General features: G+C 37.3%; 2 protein-coding genes across 7 annotated transcripts; one reads left to right on the top strand and one right to left on the bottom strand.

Moving 5' to 3' along the window:
- Positions 1-417: 417 nt before the first annotated feature.
- LOC115742046 (5'-methylthioadenosine nucleosidase-like) lies at positions 418-19,332 on the bottom strand. 3 transcript variants are annotated; one of them, XR_007198442.1, is made up of 9 exons: positions 19,142-19,328; positions 18,824-18,884; positions 18,216-18,304; positions 17,213-17,319; positions 16,772-16,846; positions 16,432-16,506; positions 15,776-15,868; positions 15,009-15,318; positions 418-442 (listed from the first exon to the last, which is right to left on the bottom strand). XR_007198442.1 is itself a non-coding variant. In XM_030676129.2 (8 exons), the coding sequence occupies exons 1-8, from the start codon at positions 19,221-19,223 to the stop codon at positions 15,079-15,081; spliced, it is 822 nt and encodes a 273-aa protein (XP_030531989.1). In that variant the 5' UTR covers positions 19,224-19,328; the 3' UTR covers positions 14,731-15,078. The 3 variants fall into 3 exon arrangements, 2 of the variants coding, with proteins under 2 accessions (XP_030531989.1, XP_048134954.1); XM_030676129.2 differs by lacking the exon at positions 418-442 and having other exon boundaries at positions 14,731-15,318; XM_048278997.1 differs by lacking the exons at positions 418-442; positions 16,772-16,846 and having other exon boundaries at positions 14,731-15,318; positions 19,142-19,332.
- LOC115742045 (probable alkaline/neutral invertase B) lies at positions 8,966-13,174 on the top strand. 4 transcript variants are annotated; one of them, XM_048278979.1, is made up of 5 exons: positions 8,966-9,105; positions 9,809-10,320; positions 10,864-11,295; positions 11,919-12,477; positions 12,716-13,174. In XM_048278979.1, exons 2-5 carry the CDS (start codon positions 9,889-9,891, stop codon positions 13,009-13,011), a joined length of 1,719 nt encoding a protein of 572 aa, XP_048134936.1. In that variant the 5' UTR covers positions 8,966-9,105; positions 9,809-9,888; the 3' UTR covers positions 13,012-13,174. The 4 variants fall into 4 exon arrangements, with proteins under 4 accessions (XP_048134936.1, XP_030531986.1, XP_048134935.1 ...); XM_030676126.2 differs by lacking the exon at positions 8,966-9,105 and adding an exon at positions 9,173-9,280; XM_048278978.1 differs by lacking the exon at positions 8,966-9,105 and adding an exon at positions 9,323-9,433 and having other exon boundaries at positions 9,521-10,320.
- Positions 19,333-19,796: the final 464 nt, after the last annotated feature.

The raw sequence follows: 19,796 nt of genomic DNA, 5'->3' as shown, positions 1-19,796 counted from the left end.
TCATTCAATGACCAGATACAAATTTATAATTCTACTACCTGTGGACCCACAATGGTTAGAATTTAGATAAATATAGACTCCGTTTATTTCGCAAAAAATGAAAATACATATAATTATTTTTAGAAAAATCTTTTCTAGGCCATTTATTTTGTGCAAAATAAACGGAGCCTCGAACGAAATATGAATAGCAAGCTTTGGCATGGAAGTATCGTTACTGCTACCGGCAGTAGGCACCATTAATGCTCAAAAGCTATCTTCTACATGTCATTAATGATAGATGGAGATATCGGCATTGATTTCAATTTCCACTCTATTTATGGCGTCTTAATCCGTGAAATACATTCACTAACGAGAATCTAGAAAGTGTCGTCTGTGTTTTACATCGCGTTCCTTAATGTGTCTACTCGAAATACTGTTTATATGCTTGAATTATGAATGATCATTGGAAATCGAGTATAGACAGGCACGTTTCAAACTCTCGATGTTCGATCTAGGCCGATATCAAGCGGTTTGAGTCACGGGTTTGCATTACATTGAACGAACTCCGCTAGCATTTTTTGCCGATTGAGGAGGAAGAAATTCGCAATCATCGAGTCTTGATAGGCGAAAGTAAGAGGTAAATTTATTTAGGTCAATTCTTAATACAAAATGATAATTTCCACCGTCACGGTAGTAATAATCAATAAGTGAGAGGACCCATTGTGTAACTACGCCAAAGATATGCATCACACCAACGATGATAGATTGTGCTAGTTTTTTATCAACATGATGATAGATGGGGGTGAGCAAGATGGACTAATTGGATCGTGAAGCCTTCGAATCGGACCAGATAGATGGGTCCCGGTCTAGTCCCTAGTTCCAGCCCTCAAGGTGGAACCGGTGTCCGGCAATCTGGTTCCCGATTCTAGGGGACAACTAGGCAGATAGACCGCCAATCCGGACTGACAAATTTTCAATTTTTTATACAAAACTTAATTATGACCATAAGAAAAAACTTTATATTCTAAACAAATAAGCAACTCCTGCCTCGTGCGGTCGTGCCTAGGTCGTGCCCAAAAAACAAAGCCTAATTCTAACCATCGAGATTTGGCTTCTCTTATACGAGCTTGCATAAGAGTTTTCATTTACGTAGAATATGGAAAGAAATGCATTCCTCTATCAGCATTGCTTGTTATTATCATATGCTACTACAGAAGTGCAATATTAGATCTGCAACTAATGTTTTCATTTGAGAATATGCATGCAGTTAGATTGATTGCATTCGATTAGGTCTTTCCCTCATGATCTTTTGAAATCTGCCTTACATGGACTTGGGCAATTGTTGAGCCAAATACACTTCTTTACCTTTTATTTTCATTTTACTAGTCCCCAGTTCCGACATTTGAGAACCGAGACCACCGATCCGATCCCCAATTATTGAGGGAACCGGACTAACCCGGACCATGCTCACCCCTAATGGTAGGATTGGCCACCCTTGACCCGGTTTCTTTTTTAACAATTTTATAATGGAAAGAATTGTTGATATATTTAAAGATAATAAAATAAATTGTTTAATCAAATTGATTTACTAGTACATTTTTCACAGAATTTGAAAAAAATTACGGATAATGGTTATATTATGGGAAAAATTATCAAAATAAGTCTACAAATACCAATTCAGTTCTAAACTTTTCAATTGGACCAATTTAGTTATTATTCTTTTGACGATTTGTCAATGTAGTTCTTCCGCTCAATTTGGGCAAACATCGCCGACGTACCGGCCATCTTACGTGATATAGCCGGAGTGGACAATTGTTATATATTTTCAAATTTTTTATAAAGAGAGAAAAATGGAAAAAATAATAAAAATTAAAAAAATTGAAGTGTTTAAATGTTGTCCATGTAGGATAGCTGCCGTCCATGTTAGAGGCTTTTTTTCAAAAATGCGGTAAAAAAATTACAAATTTACATGTGTTTTCAAAATATTTACATTTATATAGCCACACATGCCTGTGCGCCCGTATAACAGGCGCATGGCTTTGCTTATAAAAGCAAAGCCGCTCGCCTCCTCACTCGGTGCTCTCTCTTTCTCCCTCTCTCGGCGGTTTGAACTCCTCACTCAATGCATGCTCTCTCTCGGCGGTTTGAACTCCTCACTCGGTGCGTGCTCCCCCTCGGCGGTTTGAGGTAAGTTTTGGTATTTTTTTTTTTAGTTTCTTAGATATAGATATTTATTTATTTTGTTATTATTTATACATGTTCATTTATTTGCATTTGTTATATTATTATTTATTTATTTTGTTATGTTATTTATTTCATTTGTTATATTGATAGTTATAATGTTAATGTGATTTAATGAGTATATTTAGTTGAAATGTTATTTTTTTTATATAATTTTATGTTATTTATAGGTTGTTAGTAATATATATATATATATATATATATATATATATATATATATTGTTAATGTTTTGGTAATGTTTAAATTATTTATAGGTTGTTATCAACAAAATATAATACTTATGTGTTTTTATGTTATTTATAGGTTGCTATTAATATATTAATTTTTTTTTAATGTTAAGATGATTAATATAATTTAAATTTTGTTATTGTAGTAGGTGTACATGTTAGTATTGTTTATTTTTGTTTTTAGATTTTGTTACGAATATGTTTGAATTTGAGGGTATTATTTTTTAATTTGTTAGTTTTCTCGAAAAAATATTTATCGATTTTGAGATGAAAAAATAATTTGTAATTTCTTTATTTAGCAGAATGTCGTTTAGAACTTTTGTGATGTGTGCTAGGAAGGTAGAATAGTATGAAATGAATATAGACATGATTACGAAGGTGGACAGTCTATTATGTTTGAATTTGAAAAAATATCCACGTTTGATGAGTTATATACTATATTGAGTGCGCATTGAATCTACCAAAGAACCAGTATATTTGTGGTTTAATATTTAGACGACGAGGTCTAACGCCCGAGAGTATTATATATGATATTGTGGAGGTGGATAATGCTACGCTTAAGATAATCCTGGAGTTTGTGCTTCAAGGTGGTTCTATGGGGTTTTTACAGTGTTATGTAATAGTAGATGAACAACAATTGATAAATGCTTCAGCTGGGGGAGGTTCGAATGTTGATGAAGATGATGTTGGTCCGGATAATCAGTAAGTGGAGTATGATGATGGTGATGATGATGATAGTGATGAAGGAGGTGACTTGTGGCTCAATAGTGTTGATGAAAGCAATGGTGGTGATGGTAGTTATATGGTAGATGATGGTCATGGAGGTAACAATATGGATGCTTACTACTACACCTATTACAGTAATCCCATTTTGTCGTTGGTACATTTATTGCCCTATTCAGAGATTGACTTTGATATGATGCAAGTAGATACAAGAGCTAAGCCATGCCATAATATGTTGTTTTGGTCCATCGAAAGAATTTGATGTTGGAATATTATTTCCATCATAGAATGCGGTGCGGTTGGCTGCGAAAGAGTACTAACCGAGAACAAATAATCAATTACGCAGTGATGAGACAATGAAGGAAACATATGTGATAAATTGTGATAATCCAAATGGATAATGTGGTTGGAGGCTCCGTGTAACTAATAAAGCGGGTACCATGGTTTGAAAAATAACTAAGTATAATGGGCTGCAACCGTATACAAGCAATGATTGCCGCCCAACTAGATATCAAAATCAAGCCACTAATGGTCGAGATTAAAGACAAGCTGGGCTTCGAACCTACTTATCGTAAAACTTAGGGAGCTAAACAAATGTCGATTGCTAAAATTTTTGGAGGATAGGATGAGTCGTATGGTAGGTTGAGAAAATTTATGAATGTGATGGAGTTAATGAATCCAGATTCTCATTTTGTGATCGATGATGACCTGAAATGAGCCAGAGGAGAACTAGATTAGACTTGCAAGGTTTTCAAATGGATGTTCTGGATTTTCAAGTAGACGATTGAAGGCTTCAAAAATTGCCATTCTTTTATATTTGTTGATGAGACTTTTTTGTATGGAAAATACTAGGGACCGCTCATTTGTGCAGCCTCACTTGATGGTAACAATCATATATTCCCATTAGCTTTTGATGTGGTCGAGAAAGAGAATATTGATAATTGAACTTAGTTTATGGATCTGTTGCGGAAGTATGTCATTAGTAGATAAAATGTTTGTGTAATATCAGACAAACATATTAGGCTTGAGAGAGCAATGGAGATAGAAGGGTGGCGTCCTCTACATGGCCACCATAGATATTGCATTCAACACATTCTCAGCAACTACAATATAAAGTTCAAAAATGCTGAAGGGAAAAAACTTGTTTAGATGGTAGGTAAATTTTGAAATTTAGTAATGCAACTTCAATACAAAATTCATATGGCAGGTAAATTTTGAAATTTTATAAATTTGGCAGCACACTTGGTTGTTTATTGTGTAACAATTACTTATTATTATTGTAATGTATATCTTACGATAATCAACAACGAAAGTTTGGGTCCATCATGAACCGAATTAGGGAATGGGATCCAAAAACAGGTTGAATGGTGTGACCGATTTCAAGGGAGAAACGGACGAAGGCTTATGATGCTTACGGAAGGAGATATGGATAGATAACAACGAATCTAATTGAATATGTTAATGGGATGCTGAATTTCATGCTCTACCAATAATAACTATGGTCGAGAAGATATTTTATTAGTTGGTCCATTATTTTGACACCAAAAGAACAATATACATGAGGCAGAAGGAACCGGGATGGCAATACACTCAATTTGCGAGTGAAACATGCGAGTGAAACATGCGAGCGAAATAGTCAAACTGCAAATGGGCATGATGTGGTACGGTTCGACTCTGATAGAGGGATTTTTGAAGTTAAAACGGGATATAATAGAGTAGCTGGATTTGGGGGCCAAAAACACACAGTCCACATAGACCTGCAAACGTGCTTATGTGAAAATTTTCAAGAATTGAAAATCTCATGTTCTCATGTAATTGTAGCATGTCAAAAATATGCTTACGATTACCATGTGTTCGTAGATAACTTCTATATGTTGGATAGAACACTTCAATACTATTGGTATATGTTTTATCTATGGGGGCATCATGCTTACTGGCCCGAACCCGACGAGCTACCATTAGTACTAGACTCAAACCGTATTAGGAAGAAAGGAATGTCTCGCACATCACGGATACATAATGAGATAGACTGGAGTACGCCGAACAGTAGCATTTCGCGTAACCATTGCAGAATCTGTGGAAAATCGGGGCATAATAAGCAAATTTGTGCATAAAAATCGAGCCGGGAATAAAACATTATTGTGGTTTGTCTTAATTTCTTATTGTAGTGACTTGTTATCTATTATGTGAATAGTGAATGTAATATATATGATTTCCATAATAGTTTCTCGGTTTATATATATGAATTATTAAACTTCCGCTTTGTATTTAGTATGTAAACATTGAATGTAATATATCCGATTTCCATAACAGTTTCTCAATTTATATATACAAATTATGCAATTTAGATATCTGATTTTTGTAATATTACAATATCATAATTGTGCGAGATCTATTTATATGTATTGTTTTCATTTGTAGACATGGAACAGAGGAATTACATCAATCAAACCGAGACCCGAGGTTGATTCATTACTTACACGGCAGGCTCGACATAGATCACAGGTCGTATGGGACACCGAGGTAATTAAGAAATTTAGCAATTAATCTGTCATTTGTATATTTTGTATTGAAAGAAAATTGCCATTAACGTTTAATGTAACATTTTACAGATAGATCGAGATCAAGTTCTTACATATAGGCGAGGTGGATCAACGCCGCAGATACCCGAACTTGATAACCGAATAATATCATATCTTAGAGCTTTGGGATTTTATAAAGTTTATTCAATGGGATTTTGGGCACTTGATTGCCATTTGATTACAACTTTGGTCGAGAGGTGGAGATTCGAGACTCACACCTTCCATATACCGGAAGGTGAGTGCATGATCACACCGCATGATATCGTGATTCTTATAGGATTTCCCGTTGAAGGAGATGCGATTCATGGCCCCACTATTACGGATTTGAGCGCTCTTTGTGAGGATTTACTTGGTGATCGCCCACCCCGGTTGCGTGGTTTAGTGATTCGATTAGCCTAGTTGAGAGAACGTTTTGGTGTAATTCCCGACGATGCCGATGAGGTTGCCATACAACAACATGCTAGGACATTGATTCTACGGTTGCTCGAAGGATGTATCTTTTTGGACAAATCAAGTGCTAGAGTTAGTTTAATTTTTCTTCCACTAGTAGAGGACCTCGAGCATCCTACTAGATATAGTTGGATTTTAGCAGCACTTGTGTAGTTGTATAAGAAGCTATGTAATGCAACCGATCCATCAGCGCACCAAATTAGTGGTGCCCTACATGTATTGCAGATTTGGGCGTGAGATTGCTTTAGTTGTATCTCCCCATCCATCAGAAACCGTAACCCTTTACCAAATGCACCTCTTGGTAGCCGGTATATGATTTATTGCTTTTTTAGTTCTTGGGTCAAATTTTTTTCAGTGCATATAATATGTTTAATAGTTCTTTTTTTTTTGTTTGTTTATATAGCTGGAGTCAAGCCCGATAGATAACATAGGTCCCTACACATATTTTACCACATCTGCGCTATCAATTTGATAGAATGACATTCGCAGATGTAATTAATGATAGCAATCAACGAGTTCAATGTAATGTTAGTTTGTAAATTATTTCTTTTTTGTAATTTTTTCATTTAATTTGATGTGTTTTAATACGATAACAGATTACCTGGGAGCTCTACATCGATTCCATTCCCCGGACTCTACCAGATTATTGCTTGTAGGGATAACACATTTGGAGAGCTTGTATCCTACTTATTTGTTTCCACATCATTGAGTGATATTATCCAAATCGAGCATTTCAATAGTTTGGTATGCGGTAGTCAATACATATTCCTTCTCGTGATCCAAAAGCCTTTTATGATATTGATTTAAGGCAATCTGGATAGAATTGGGTCGATTTTCACAGACAATGGATTGATATATGGGACGACTGTTATAACTATATTGTTCATGGTATTCCCGTAACGGAGCCACTTCACTATCATTCAGAATATATGGAGTGGTACCGTAGACACATATAACGATATGTTTCTTACAAGGGGAGCACAATGGGTGTAGTGGTTTGTGAAACATTTTTAATTTACTTCATTAATTATTTTTTAGTAATATAAGTTATTGGCATTTGACAATTTCTGTTGACTTTGATTTCATGAACATGGTGATGGCATGGAACAAATCCTACAATTAAGTTTTGTTATATCTCGCAAGAACACGCGGGCTACAACGAGGATAAATAGGGCAATGTTATTCACGTACGATGAGGAGAGGCCGATTACAATGATGCCACCACTCCAACCAGCACTTACAGCATCATCCATTGGGTCTCATAAGGATGACACACATGAGACTGCTTAGTTGACTCAAAGGGCCACTTGAGCTTATTCAGGTGATGATGCCGTCTCCTACCCTATGATCTATCATACACAGTCACGGTTTATGGTCCCCGGTAGCACGACAGATTTCACTTTAGGGTTCAGCCGGTTTGCTAGCTAATTTTATGAGGGATCCGCTTTTGCCTTCTATGACAATCGACAGTCCCAGACTCCGGTTCAAAATATTTTCTCTACCCGAGGAGCATTTGATGATTCTCGTAGTTCCTATGGACATGATATGTCATCCGATTTCTCTCCTTTTTACCCGGGTCCTTCTACGGTAGGATATGTACTGTTTCGACATGGACTATTTTTCCATTTTGATGATGTACCCACATCACGGCCACGTTTCCCATCACAGGATATGCCCTCGTCATCTACACTTCCTACTCATTCGGAACCTCGTTCTCGTCCTCGGTACAACACTAGACCTACCAAATGATGGAGACAACCCGATTGCGGAACAGGAGGCCACGTAGAAGGACGACATCATCATCAGTGATACTTTTGGGTTGTGGATTGTTATATATTATTGCACTGTTTATTTGCCGGATTTTTTTTTCAGTTCATGGATTGTTATCTATTATTGCACTTTCTTTTAATCTGAATATTTCATCTTTATGTATCTTACCAATTTATTTTATGCATTTTGCTTTTTATTTTTTTAGCAATTTTATCTATTATTTTATCTATATCTATTAATTATTCACATACTAAACAAATTAATTACATAAATATTAAATTATTTATTAATTATATGTCTTAATAAATTTTAAATTAATTATTAATAATTACGTTATAAAAAGAAGGTTTAAAAAGAAAAAATGTTATATTTATAAAGTTGTATAAATATAAACGTTACAAATAAACGTTATTATAAATATAAAAAGAAAAAAAGTAAAAAAAAAACATAAGATGTGCGGCTGTATAAAAAGAAAAAGAAAGTTAAAAAAAAAAAGATGTGCGGCTCTATTACAGCCGCACATGCTTTGCAGCCCCACATGTCGCAAATGTGTAAATATTTTAAAAAAATACGTAAATTCGTAATTTTTTTTACCATATTTTTGAAAAAAGTCCCCATGTCAGGGATTTTTAGCCAAAAGAGGACTGCGCTAACAAATTGTTAAAATATTTATTATTAAATTGATCAAATTTTAAAAAATTATAATTTAATTGATATCCGTATAAAAAATTTAGCTTTTTTTTTTGTAATAATTAATAGTGATGATTATGCACAAATTACACCAAATAAAAAAAGTCTAGTACAGGCGAACCATGTTCACGTGCCTTATGCATGTCCATATTCTTTACAGGAAAAAGACAAGCAAGACAAATAAATTTTTCATGATTGAGGCATGCTCACGTGAATGATACACGTACACATTTATTTAAAGCAAAAAGAAGGACAAGAGAGATAAAACAAAAGGCAAATAGAAAAAAAAAAAAAATTAGGAAAACACCCGCCTGCGAATCTTGCACCGAGATGCAGATGGTTGCCCCACCATCTACCCATCACTGTTCATGCAAGCTTACTTCTGTCGTTCCAGTCGATTCTGAAGTGGGTCTAAAAGCGCAGCGACGTTCGATCTCTTGAGGTTAGTTTCCCCTGATTCTAGAGCTTAAATTCGGACCCGACCCATCAGAACATCCGTCAATCCGGTCAGAGATCTGGGGTATGTACTGAACATGCAAAAGGGTTGAGAATTGTTTTTAGGACGTCTCAGTTTCATATGCTTGTTTGGATTTGGTGCTGGAGACAATGGGAATCTGGTCTTTTTTTTTTTGCTGGAAACGGTGGAATCCGACGCTGCCGCATGTGCTAATGTTTCGACAAGTTAATGCATGTTCCATGTGTTTGCCAACAAGAAACTATTCTAATGGTGGATCAGGATCGCGACATCGTCTACGAAATTTTGATATTGGGTGTGCTCTTACATGCTTTTTTTTTTTTTTAATGGTTTAATGGGAGTAAGTGTAAATGCACTTGCCCTTCTCAATCCTGTTTTCGAGTGCTTTTGTAGATTTGGAGGGAATTGGAAATATTTTATACAGGAATGACAAGTTTCCGAGTAGCATCTGTTTGGCTTTACATAGTTGTTTCTAGTGTCGTTGATCTAGTGATTCAGTAAGAATCATGTGCATTTGAGATCTGGATTGGAATTTCGCTGAAAAAGTATTATGTAGACTTCTGTCACCGATGATGAAATGGACAACTACCATTCTTAGCGCAGGAAGAACATGTGAACCTGTGTCTGTTGCTGGTTTTTAAGTAGCTTAATCATGTTGTTTTGTACAGAGAGTGGATCGTATCATTCCAAAAAATTTAGGGGATCACTTAACATCACTCAAGAACCCTGAGAATTTTGTCCACCCTTAGTATGGACGGGCAGCGGAAGGGTAATGTTACTCAAAATGGAAGTGTCAGAGGATCTGATATGCTGTGTACGTTAGCTGAGACTGGAGAATGTGATTTCTCGAAATTGATGGAGAGGCCGAGGCCTTTGAACATGGAAAGGAAGAGGTCGCTTGATGAACGATCCCTCAATGAGTTGTCGATTGCACTCTCTCCTCATCTCTCCTCAAGAAATGCTGAGAATTCTTCCCGCTTTACTGACCCCTTTGGTTACTTTCTGTCGCCCGATAGAAGGTCGGGCTATAATACCCCAAGGCTAGAGAATGGATTTGAGACCCATCCTATGGTTGCTGAAGCTTGGGAAGCACTTAGGAGATCATTAGTATATTTCCGAGGCCAACCAGTGGGGACTATTGCTGCATTGGATAATTCTGAAGAGAACCTTAATTATGATCAGGTAAAGAGTACTATTTTCGGATTGCATAAGGGAGTACCTTCAACTTCGTCCTATTGTATATGAATGGGTAGGGAAAACACATATCCATTGTATCGGGTGAAGTCATTTGTTGGTCGTACAGATGGTTTTCTTCATCCGTTTGTCTGTGAATAAGCATGTACTGAATATTTTGGATTACATGCTCCCCTCAATGAGTCTTCTCTATTTTGTTACAACTCAATTGGCATCTAGTCCGATCCTACTTGTTCTCATTTTACAAACTGTCATGTACTTTAGCATATTCAGGGAAATTACTGTCAATATTCTGTTCCAGAAATTCTTATTTACATTGGGCATCATGGCGTCTTTACTTTATAGCTCTTATAAACCGTCCAATACATGCTATATGTTTACATGTCCATAGACTTGGTGCACACAGAGATTTAATTCTTCTTAGGTTTCTAGTAAGTCAAGGGAGAAAGGTATTTTTCTGGACATGATTCAAAGCATTGACTGATTCAAGTTGTTAAAAAGTGAATGCTAACTTTTTCATTGGCTCTCTAGGTCTTTGTGAGAGATTTCTTTCCTAGTGCATTGGCTTTCCTGATGAATGGAGAATCTGAAATAGTCAAAAACTTCATATTGAAGACTCTTCGCCTCCAATCTTGGGAGAAGAAAATCGATAGATTCCACCTAGGAGAAGGAGTAATGCCAGCTAGTTTCAAAGTGCTCCATGATCCGGTCAGGAATAACGAAACTCTGATAGCTGATTTTGGAGAGAGTGCAATAGGAAGGGTTGCTCCTGTTGATTCTGGGTTTTGGTGGATTATTCTGCTCCGAGCTTATACAAAATCCACAGGAGATACATCCTTGGCTGAACAATCTGAATGCCAGAAGGGCATGCGTCTAATTCTGAGTTTGTGCCTGTCAGAGGGCTTTGACACTTTTCCAACTCTTCTCTGTGCCGACGGATGTTGTATGATTGACCGTAGAATGGTAAGTTTCTCATAGCATCGCTATCTTATGACTTTGTTTAGGTACATAGTAGTTCAATATGATACTCTCATAACAAAGTGATATTCAATTGCAACTTCATACTTCTCTACTCGCAATTTGACTAGGATTCACAAGATTATCATTTAAGGGTTTACATTTGATCGAGCTGAAATGCTTACTCTTTATTCTAAATAATCCAAATGTATAGACTAGTTCACAGTCAGACATACATGTAAGTGCATCATCATGCCAGTACTGAGCAAATAATCAGCAGTGATGAACAAATAGTAAGTAATGCAACCTTGTAGGTTCATTACATGAGAAATAGATGAGACTTATAATTCAATTTCAAATGTTGCACTTGTCTTTTCAGGCTGCTTGATGAATGATCTAAAGAGAGAATTCTATCATCTAACTTGCTCAAAACGTCTCATAAATATTGGGAGAGGAAAAATGAGTTAGGTTTGATGTCATCAAATATCTCTGTTTTATGCCTAATTAAGTTCCATGAGGAGCTAGCTAGCACATCCTGCAACTTTTAGAAATGATAAAACTGTTATGGATCTACTTGTTCTCGTTATTCATTTACTTTAACTCAGGTCAAAATTGTCTGTATTTTGCAGGGTGTCTATGGCTATCCTATTGAAATACAAGCACTCTTTTTTATGGCACTAAGATGCGCTTTGCTTCTCCTAAAGCAAGACGTGGAGGGAAAGGAATTCGTGGAACGTATTGTCAAACGCCTTCATGCCCTAACTTATCACATGAGGGGTTACTTCTGGATAGACTTAAAGCAGCTTAACGATATTTATCGTTATAAAACCGAGGAGTACTCTCATACAGCAGTCAACAAATTCAACGTGATACCCGATTCGCTTCCAGAATGGCTGTTCGATTTTATGCCAACTCGCGGTGGTTATTTTGTTGGCAACGTTAGCCCTGCTAGAATGGATTTCCGTTGGTTCTGCTTGGGTAACTGTATTGCCATTTTGTCATCACTGGCGACGCCAGAACAGTCCACTGCCATAATGGATTTGATAGAATCGCGCTGGGAGGAGTTAGTCGGAGAGATGCCTCTGAAAGTTTGTTATCCAGCTATAGAAAACCATGAATGGAGGATCGTGACAGGGTGCGATCCGAAGAACACTAGATGGAGCTACCACAATGGAGGATCTTGGCCAGGTATGCTCCTAAAATTTGCTCATGAGAAGTGAAGTTGATTGGTTTCCATTGATCTGCTCTTTTAGGGATTTGTATCACCTCAATTCTATTTGATTGGCATACTAACATGGTTTACTTACATGCTCAAAGTGCACTTTGCTAGTTTCTGCAAATTTCTTCGTTTTACACGTTCTTCGGTTTCACTCTGAATGACTCTTTCAACTATGCTCAAATTTTTTTGCTGTCATACTGTGCGCAGTGCTTCTATGGCTTCTGACTGCCGCATGTATCAAGACCGGACGACCCCTGATTGCAAGAAGAGCAATTGAACTCGCAGAAGCGAGGTTACTCAAGGACAGCTGGCCGGAGTACTACGACGGGAAGCTTGGTTGTTACATCGGGAAGCAGGCTCGCAAGTTCCAAACCTGGTCAATCGCCGGCTACCTGGTGGCGAAGATGATGCTGGAAGACCCTTCACATATAGGTATGATATCACTCGAGGAAGACAGACAGACGAAGCCGGCTATGAGGAGATCCAATTCATGGACTTCCTAGTAGATCAACGTTTCTTTCTCATTTTCTGCAATTTATCAATCGTTGACTTGTTTTGAGCTTCACTTCCTGTCATTTAGAATCTGCTAATCTGAACTGACTTCTTTTGCTTGTTGTCTAAGCAATGCTAGTTGGTAGATATTCTCCTGTATGTCTGCTTTTTTTAATTTCTAGTTTCCATTATAAAAATGTGTGGGGGCAATTTATTTTAGAGTGATTTAATAATTTTGATTCCACATGCCAAACAATTGAATTACGATGAAATCATATCATAATATAAAGTTAAGTGTGTCGTGTGGTACCGTGTTCCCATTTTCTCTTTCTAATTTGTATTTTGTTTAGTACGGGACTGCGAAGGAGTCAGTTTTCAGTTTTTACCATCACTATGAACACTCGACTCGTTTAGACAAGGAAGGATACAGCAAGTTAAAGATGAAAGAGCTCAGCTTATGTGTCTTTCATATATGGAAGCTCACAGGATGCCTACGTGGATCCATGAAGGCGAAAAAATATCAATTTGAATGTCATTTATTGCTTTCGATAAAAAAAAATGTCATTTATTGCTGACATGGCAATATAAAGATGAAGAAAGAAAAATAAGCATTTTAAAATTGAAATAGATAAAAATGGAAAAAAAAGTTTGAAAAAAAAGATAAATCGATATGGGCATGCAACAATAAGTTCAAAAATGGAGCCTAAGGCTCGGTTTGTTTCACAGAAAATAACTTCTCGAAAAACGTTTTTCGAATTTTTTGGCATTTGGTTCGTGAGAGTAAGTTAGTATAGGAAAATATTTTCCACCCATGAAAAAAAAAAAAGCCTTCAATAGTCAGGAAAATGTTTCTCATTTTGAGAAGAGAAAAATATATTCCTCATCTTTTCTTTCACACTTCTTTTCTTTATAACTATTTTTTTATTATTGATTTATTTTTAAAAAAATTGATTTATTTTTAAATATTTTAAATATTTTTATTTATTTTTCTTTTCTCCTTTCTCCTTCCTACTTCCTCCTCCTGTTGCTGCTTCTCCTTCCTTTGCATGCTTCCTTCGCCAATAGTAGACCGACAACGACCACCCGGTGATTGGCCATGACACATGTCGCCACCCTTGAGAGAGGTTGAGCTTGTAGGATCTGGCTCGGCCGAGCTCGGCCTAGAGCGAGCAAGGCAGGCAAGGCTTGGCAATGCCGACAGAGGCCAAGCCTTGCCGAATTTGGCTCGGCCGAGCTCGGCCTCGAGTGAGCAAGACTCACGTCACTAGATCCAACGAATCTTGGTTTCGGTCGAGGTCGGCGAGGCTCGGCCTAAGCTTGCCAACCTTCGGCGAGGTTGGGCTGAGGCCGAGCCCGATTGGCCGAGAAGAAATTATAGAAGGAAGAAGGAAAAAAAAATTAAAGAAAGTAATTAAAAATAAAAAATAATAATTTTTATTCGAAAAAATAAAAAATTAGTTGCAATTTTTTTTAAGGAAAATCAATTTCTTGACAAACAACGGAAATCATTTTACGCGAAACAAACGGAGCTTAAAAGAAGAATTTTCTGCCGAGAAGAATCTTGTCTTGTACCCAGCTTGTATGCTCAAGTTCATCACGGCCATTAATCACGCGGGTTCAACCTAGATCTTACAAATTTAAACGGCAGTGAATGCATTGGAACTGTGTGTTCAGATCCAGCGAAGAATTTCAAGATACTCGTCATCATGAGGAAAGCCATCAAGCCTATCTAGAGATAAAGAAGCAACATGATACTTGGATAATGCCATCCTGGCCTTTGGTCCCATTAAAGTCTTCATTACATTCAGAAATAGCAGACTGGTGGGGCATTTCAGGGAATGATAAACAGCATCCAATAGCATTTCCCAGTGAAATACAAGACATAAGTTTCATTTAAGAGGAAATTTAGAAGTTGCCTGGGGCCGAATTTTGGCTAATCGCAATGGATTGCTTGTGATTAGTCTATGGCCCGTGTGCTTCCCCAGTTGAATCCATCATGAAGGCTCTGAACTCCCAGTGATCCAACAATTCAAATAAGAGAAGATCGAGTGCGCAACTAAAACGACTAATAGTTTTAGTCAGGAAGATCTTGTAGAGCCCAGAGAAAACGTTTCAGAGACGGAGAGTTCAGACAGGGACTTCCCACTGATGAAGTCCACAACTTCTGCAACTGTCCGATCTAGGGTAGACGTCGCCGCTGCCAAATTCTGGTGAAATTCCTCTACAGATGGCTTGCCACCATCAACGGCATTGCTCACAACTTTCAAGAATATAGAGGGGATGTTTAATAGACCTGCCACATACGCAACAGCTGCTCCCTGCAAACCAAATCCATTCCTGATTCTTGGAACTAAAACGACAACTACAAGATTGTGATTATCGTTTTCTGAAGTAGCTCATAGCAGACTCTATTGATACATCATCCTCCTAAAAGAGAAGCTGATACTTTAGCTTTTGTGAAACTTTGAACAATTCATAAGACGCTCGACATGTTAATTTGCTGGTCTAATCAGAGCAAGTCAAGAAAAATCTGAGTGACTGCATCTCCAGAACTACTTGAGGATATAAAATCTGGCCTCTAGAACACCCCTTCACAATGGCACCTTCAGACTTCTGTGGCTATATCACCAAAACAATCCTTCTGTGTGTTATTTTCACTTCTATCAGTAATAATACTGCCATAAAGCAGGAACTTTACTGCGTCAAGATAATTTGGGAAACATGAAGTGCAGGTTGGAAATTGGTGTCAGGACAAGCAGTGCTCGAAATGGTTACCTCCATGTCTACAAGGTTAGCATTATTAGCAGCAATGAATGCATCATCCGGCGGGCAAATATCAAAGGAGTCACCAGTGGATAGTACTCCATCCTGGAATATCAAGTGACTCCAAATAAAATTCAGTATAAGAGTGTTATAGGTGAAGAATTGTAGAGGGTGGTAATTAATAAGTAAACCTATGATGAGCAACAGAGTTGCAATGCATAACCGATAAACTAGATGAAAGGAGAACTATTCTGCAGATTACCAAGATCTTAAAATCATTGGATTACATGCTTTCTCATTAAGTCCATCAAACACTAGAGAATGCTCCACCTCAGTGAATATAACTAAACCTAAATTCTCCATCTCTATATCATGATTGAGGCTGCAGATGACAATTCTCATGTGAAGATACCTTGATAAGAAAGTAATGCAATAACGTAGTTCTTCAATATAATATATATCAAGCGGAATTAGTGTAACATAGGGAGGTGAGCAAATTAAATAAATACTATATTACTGTTTCTCAATGTGTTGCAAATATTAATGATACATAAAATGCAAATCACGTTGTCATTTCACAAAAACTGTCACAAACTGCTCTATGCCAGGTAACACGATAAAACATCCTAAGTATGAATACATTTTGAGCAAGCCTGCATTCTATGGACCTTCAGTTGAAGCTTGGCTGAAAGAACAGGCGTTGAGAAGGACTGTCGTCGGCCAACTCCATACAGATCACGACCCTGCAGAGAAAAAAGTATGACTTATTATCTTAAATTGCAGAAGTTGTTAATCAACAAAATGCAATTGCTTCATTTTGGCAGATGCCTCTTTATACTGCCAAGGATCTGATCACCACTACAATATAAATAATACAAACTGATATTTGGAATTAAGGTAAATGCACTTCCGACCAAAAAAAAAATTAAGGTAAATGCACTCCCTGCGAATATCTTGCGTTTATCAAAAGAAAAAGCATTTATGAATCAAAAGGTTCAGCTCACTTACGGGAAGAGGTATCCTTCTATGATGGAAAGCAACACTTGATACAAGAAAAACATCCTCCATGTTTGCTCCTTTCGACTGAAACCGCCAAAAGTCAGTACTAATGACCTAAAGTGATTATGTCTTCTAGACATGAGTGCTTAGGCACTGTGTAAATCTTATATCCCTATGTTTTGTTCCTTTAAGAGTAAGCTGTCCTCCTGGATTCTGTTTACTAAAGAGCAAATAAGAAAGTAGTGGAATGCATATAGTATGGACAACACTGAAAGTCATATGCATAAGGGCTAAATTAAGTATATGAAAAGTAAGGAAACCGATGGCCCCTATGTTGAGGAGAAACGAATCCACTTACAAATTTGGAATAGATGCTACAAGACATATAAGTACATTTCAGAAGCCTCTATAAAATATACAGTTTCAAATCCTCGTAATAAGCAGCTTTACCATATAGCCACCAGCTGTGCCTGCATTTATGATGAGATCTGGCTTCAATGCCTGGACCGAAGCACATGTCACGAGTGCTGCTGGAATAGTCCCAATATTATTAACACCTATCGAAGAGAGAAACTGAGAGGAGTTGGTAAGTCTTTTTTGGGTAGATGAGCATGACATTCGCAGCTCACGATTTGATTATAGAGGGCATCGGATAGGTACTGAATTCTATCGTTGGTCTTAAACAAAGCATACTGATCCTTGTATACTTCTTCTGGTCAAAGGCTCATGTGTTGTCGAGAAAAGGTAACTACAGATTGAAGTAATAGGAAAGAGTTTTCTGAATCTGAATTGGGTAATGAAAAATAAATGTTTCCGGTAGAAAAGACTTGCAGAGGATTCAAACACGCTTTGTCATGTTAAGAGAACTCTACAGAAGTTCGTTTGATGTGCTTGTGTGTGGCTATAGATGAAAGAGAAGAACTCAATACTAAGCTTGTGTTGTCTTAATGCACACGAAGTTTCAAATTTGATGAATATCGATATGGAGGCAAAACTTGTCCTATGCCACCATAAGTCAAATTGTTCTCTGATGTCAGCATTCTGCAGCTAGGAAACACTTGTCAAAAGAGGAAAGTTATGGTAAATATCGGTCGCAGGGAAAATTAGCTGACTCGAGTCAAGAAGAGGGAATTTAGTTGTTCCTAGAATCCAGCATCTACAACACTGACATCTAGCAAAGTAGACTGAATGGTACAACCACGATGCTTGTACGTCAAAAAGATTCTATAAAAGTTTCATTTTCTTAATACTGTAGCTCCTCTTTTACAAGACCCCGAAATAGGTGTACCGCATATCATCACAGCCATATTACTCAAACCTTGTGGTAAGAAAGAGTTCCATTCTAGCAGCTGAGGATAATATTAAGAAGCTTTCCAATATTGACTTGGGTGGAAAAGGCCAAAGAGTAGGGAAATAATGAACAAGGGAATAATAGATATTGTTAGGTACCCACCAAGAACTAAATCTTTCCCCGGCCAAATCACGTTCAGTTGCAAATCTTTGTAAAACCCATGGTACCGAATCCAAGGGAGACCTGGAAAACTGCATACGTATGTGAAGATAAGAAATGTCTGAGGTAAGACATCTTCATCCAGAAATTTCAGGAGCAGTCAAATTCCTTAAGACGATGCCGGGATACGATCAGAAAGCATGATACAGAGTGAAAGCATGCAAGAGCCAGTGACATAAGACAAAACAAGTTGTCTCCACCCATCCTGATTCATCAGGTTGGGAAAAAATCTGAAGGTTTTACCGGACTGCAGATGTATCTAAGAGGCTCGAGGTTTCCTTTCGGACCATGAAGACAATAATATAATTAAACAAATAAAAGAACAGAAGGCTCGTCTTGAGCCAGATCATCACCAAAGCGGTGGTTGAACTGATCACAAGTCAAAGCAAAGTGCAACTGAATAATTAAGGTAATCATTGAGGACATTGACTATAGATTCCTTTAATAATAGAAAGATAGATCCTGAATTGAAGATCCTAAAAGAAACCACTTAATGAGATCCAAGCAAGTATGATAACATCATTATCATCCACGAAAGGTAAGAAGCTTACAATGTGCTATCCTCAGCAAGATTGAACCTTTTCAGAATAGGAAGTGCCTCGGCATCCATGGCTACAATCCAAATTATACCCCAGTGAGAAAAACCAGAGAAACTATAAATAAACGCAACTATGAGATCAAACATAATTACTTGCAAGAATCTGCAACCTCACGAACAGCCGGACAAGTCGTATAAATCAGAACTCGCGATTCTATGAAGACCCAGAGCAAACCCAACATCTCTAACTCATCAGATTCACAGAGCAAACACGACATATTGGGACGAAATGCCACTCACTGAGAGAGAGAGAGAGAGAGAGAGAGAGTACCGATGATGAAGACGATGGTGGAGATGGGTCTTTCGCAGTCATCTTTCGAGTCGGCGCTTGATCGAACGTGAAGAAGCGACATTGAGGAGGGAGGACGGTGAACGAACCAAGAAGACTGGCAGAAACTGAGTTCAAGGTCGCTGCTCCCGCTCTCTCTCCCCCTCCCTCCACCTCCTGATAAAAAGTCAGCACAGCAGTTTCATGGCGAGAGAAATGTGCTCATGCCGTTGAATTTTCTCTTCTTCCCTTTATGAAACGTGGGTTTCGCGGAAAAGAACAATTTTTGAAAAACGTTATATCGCCAGACCCCCAAAAAACAAAAATTATATCACTTGCAAAAATAAATAAATAAAAAATAATTTTATCGTCCATAAAAATAATTAGACATAAATAGTTATCAATAATAAAAAATATTTTCAATTACTTAATTATTTTAAGATATATCCCGAAATGTCGGATGTTATGAATTTACTGTATCGTAATTATCGATATAGAAAACCTTTTTACACACCACCGTTAAACGAATGACACGTGTAATTGGAGATCATTATATAATCGGTTATGCCAACTAATGACTGTCCAATTATGAAAGTGTAACTAATTTCTTATACTTGTACAAACCTAATAAAAATCCGTCAAACATAATCCGATGCGT

The sequence above is a fragment of the Rhodamnia argentea genome, chromosome 5 (genome assembly GCF_020921035.1).
Source record: "Rhodamnia argentea isolate NSW1041297 chromosome 5, ASM2092103v1, whole genome shotgun sequence".
NCBI lineage: Eukaryota > Viridiplantae > Streptophyta > Magnoliopsida > Myrtales > Myrtaceae > Rhodamnia > Rhodamnia argentea.
The sequence above is the reverse complement of the archived record's forward strand: the minus strand, read 5'-3'. Positions and strand labels throughout refer to the sequence as shown.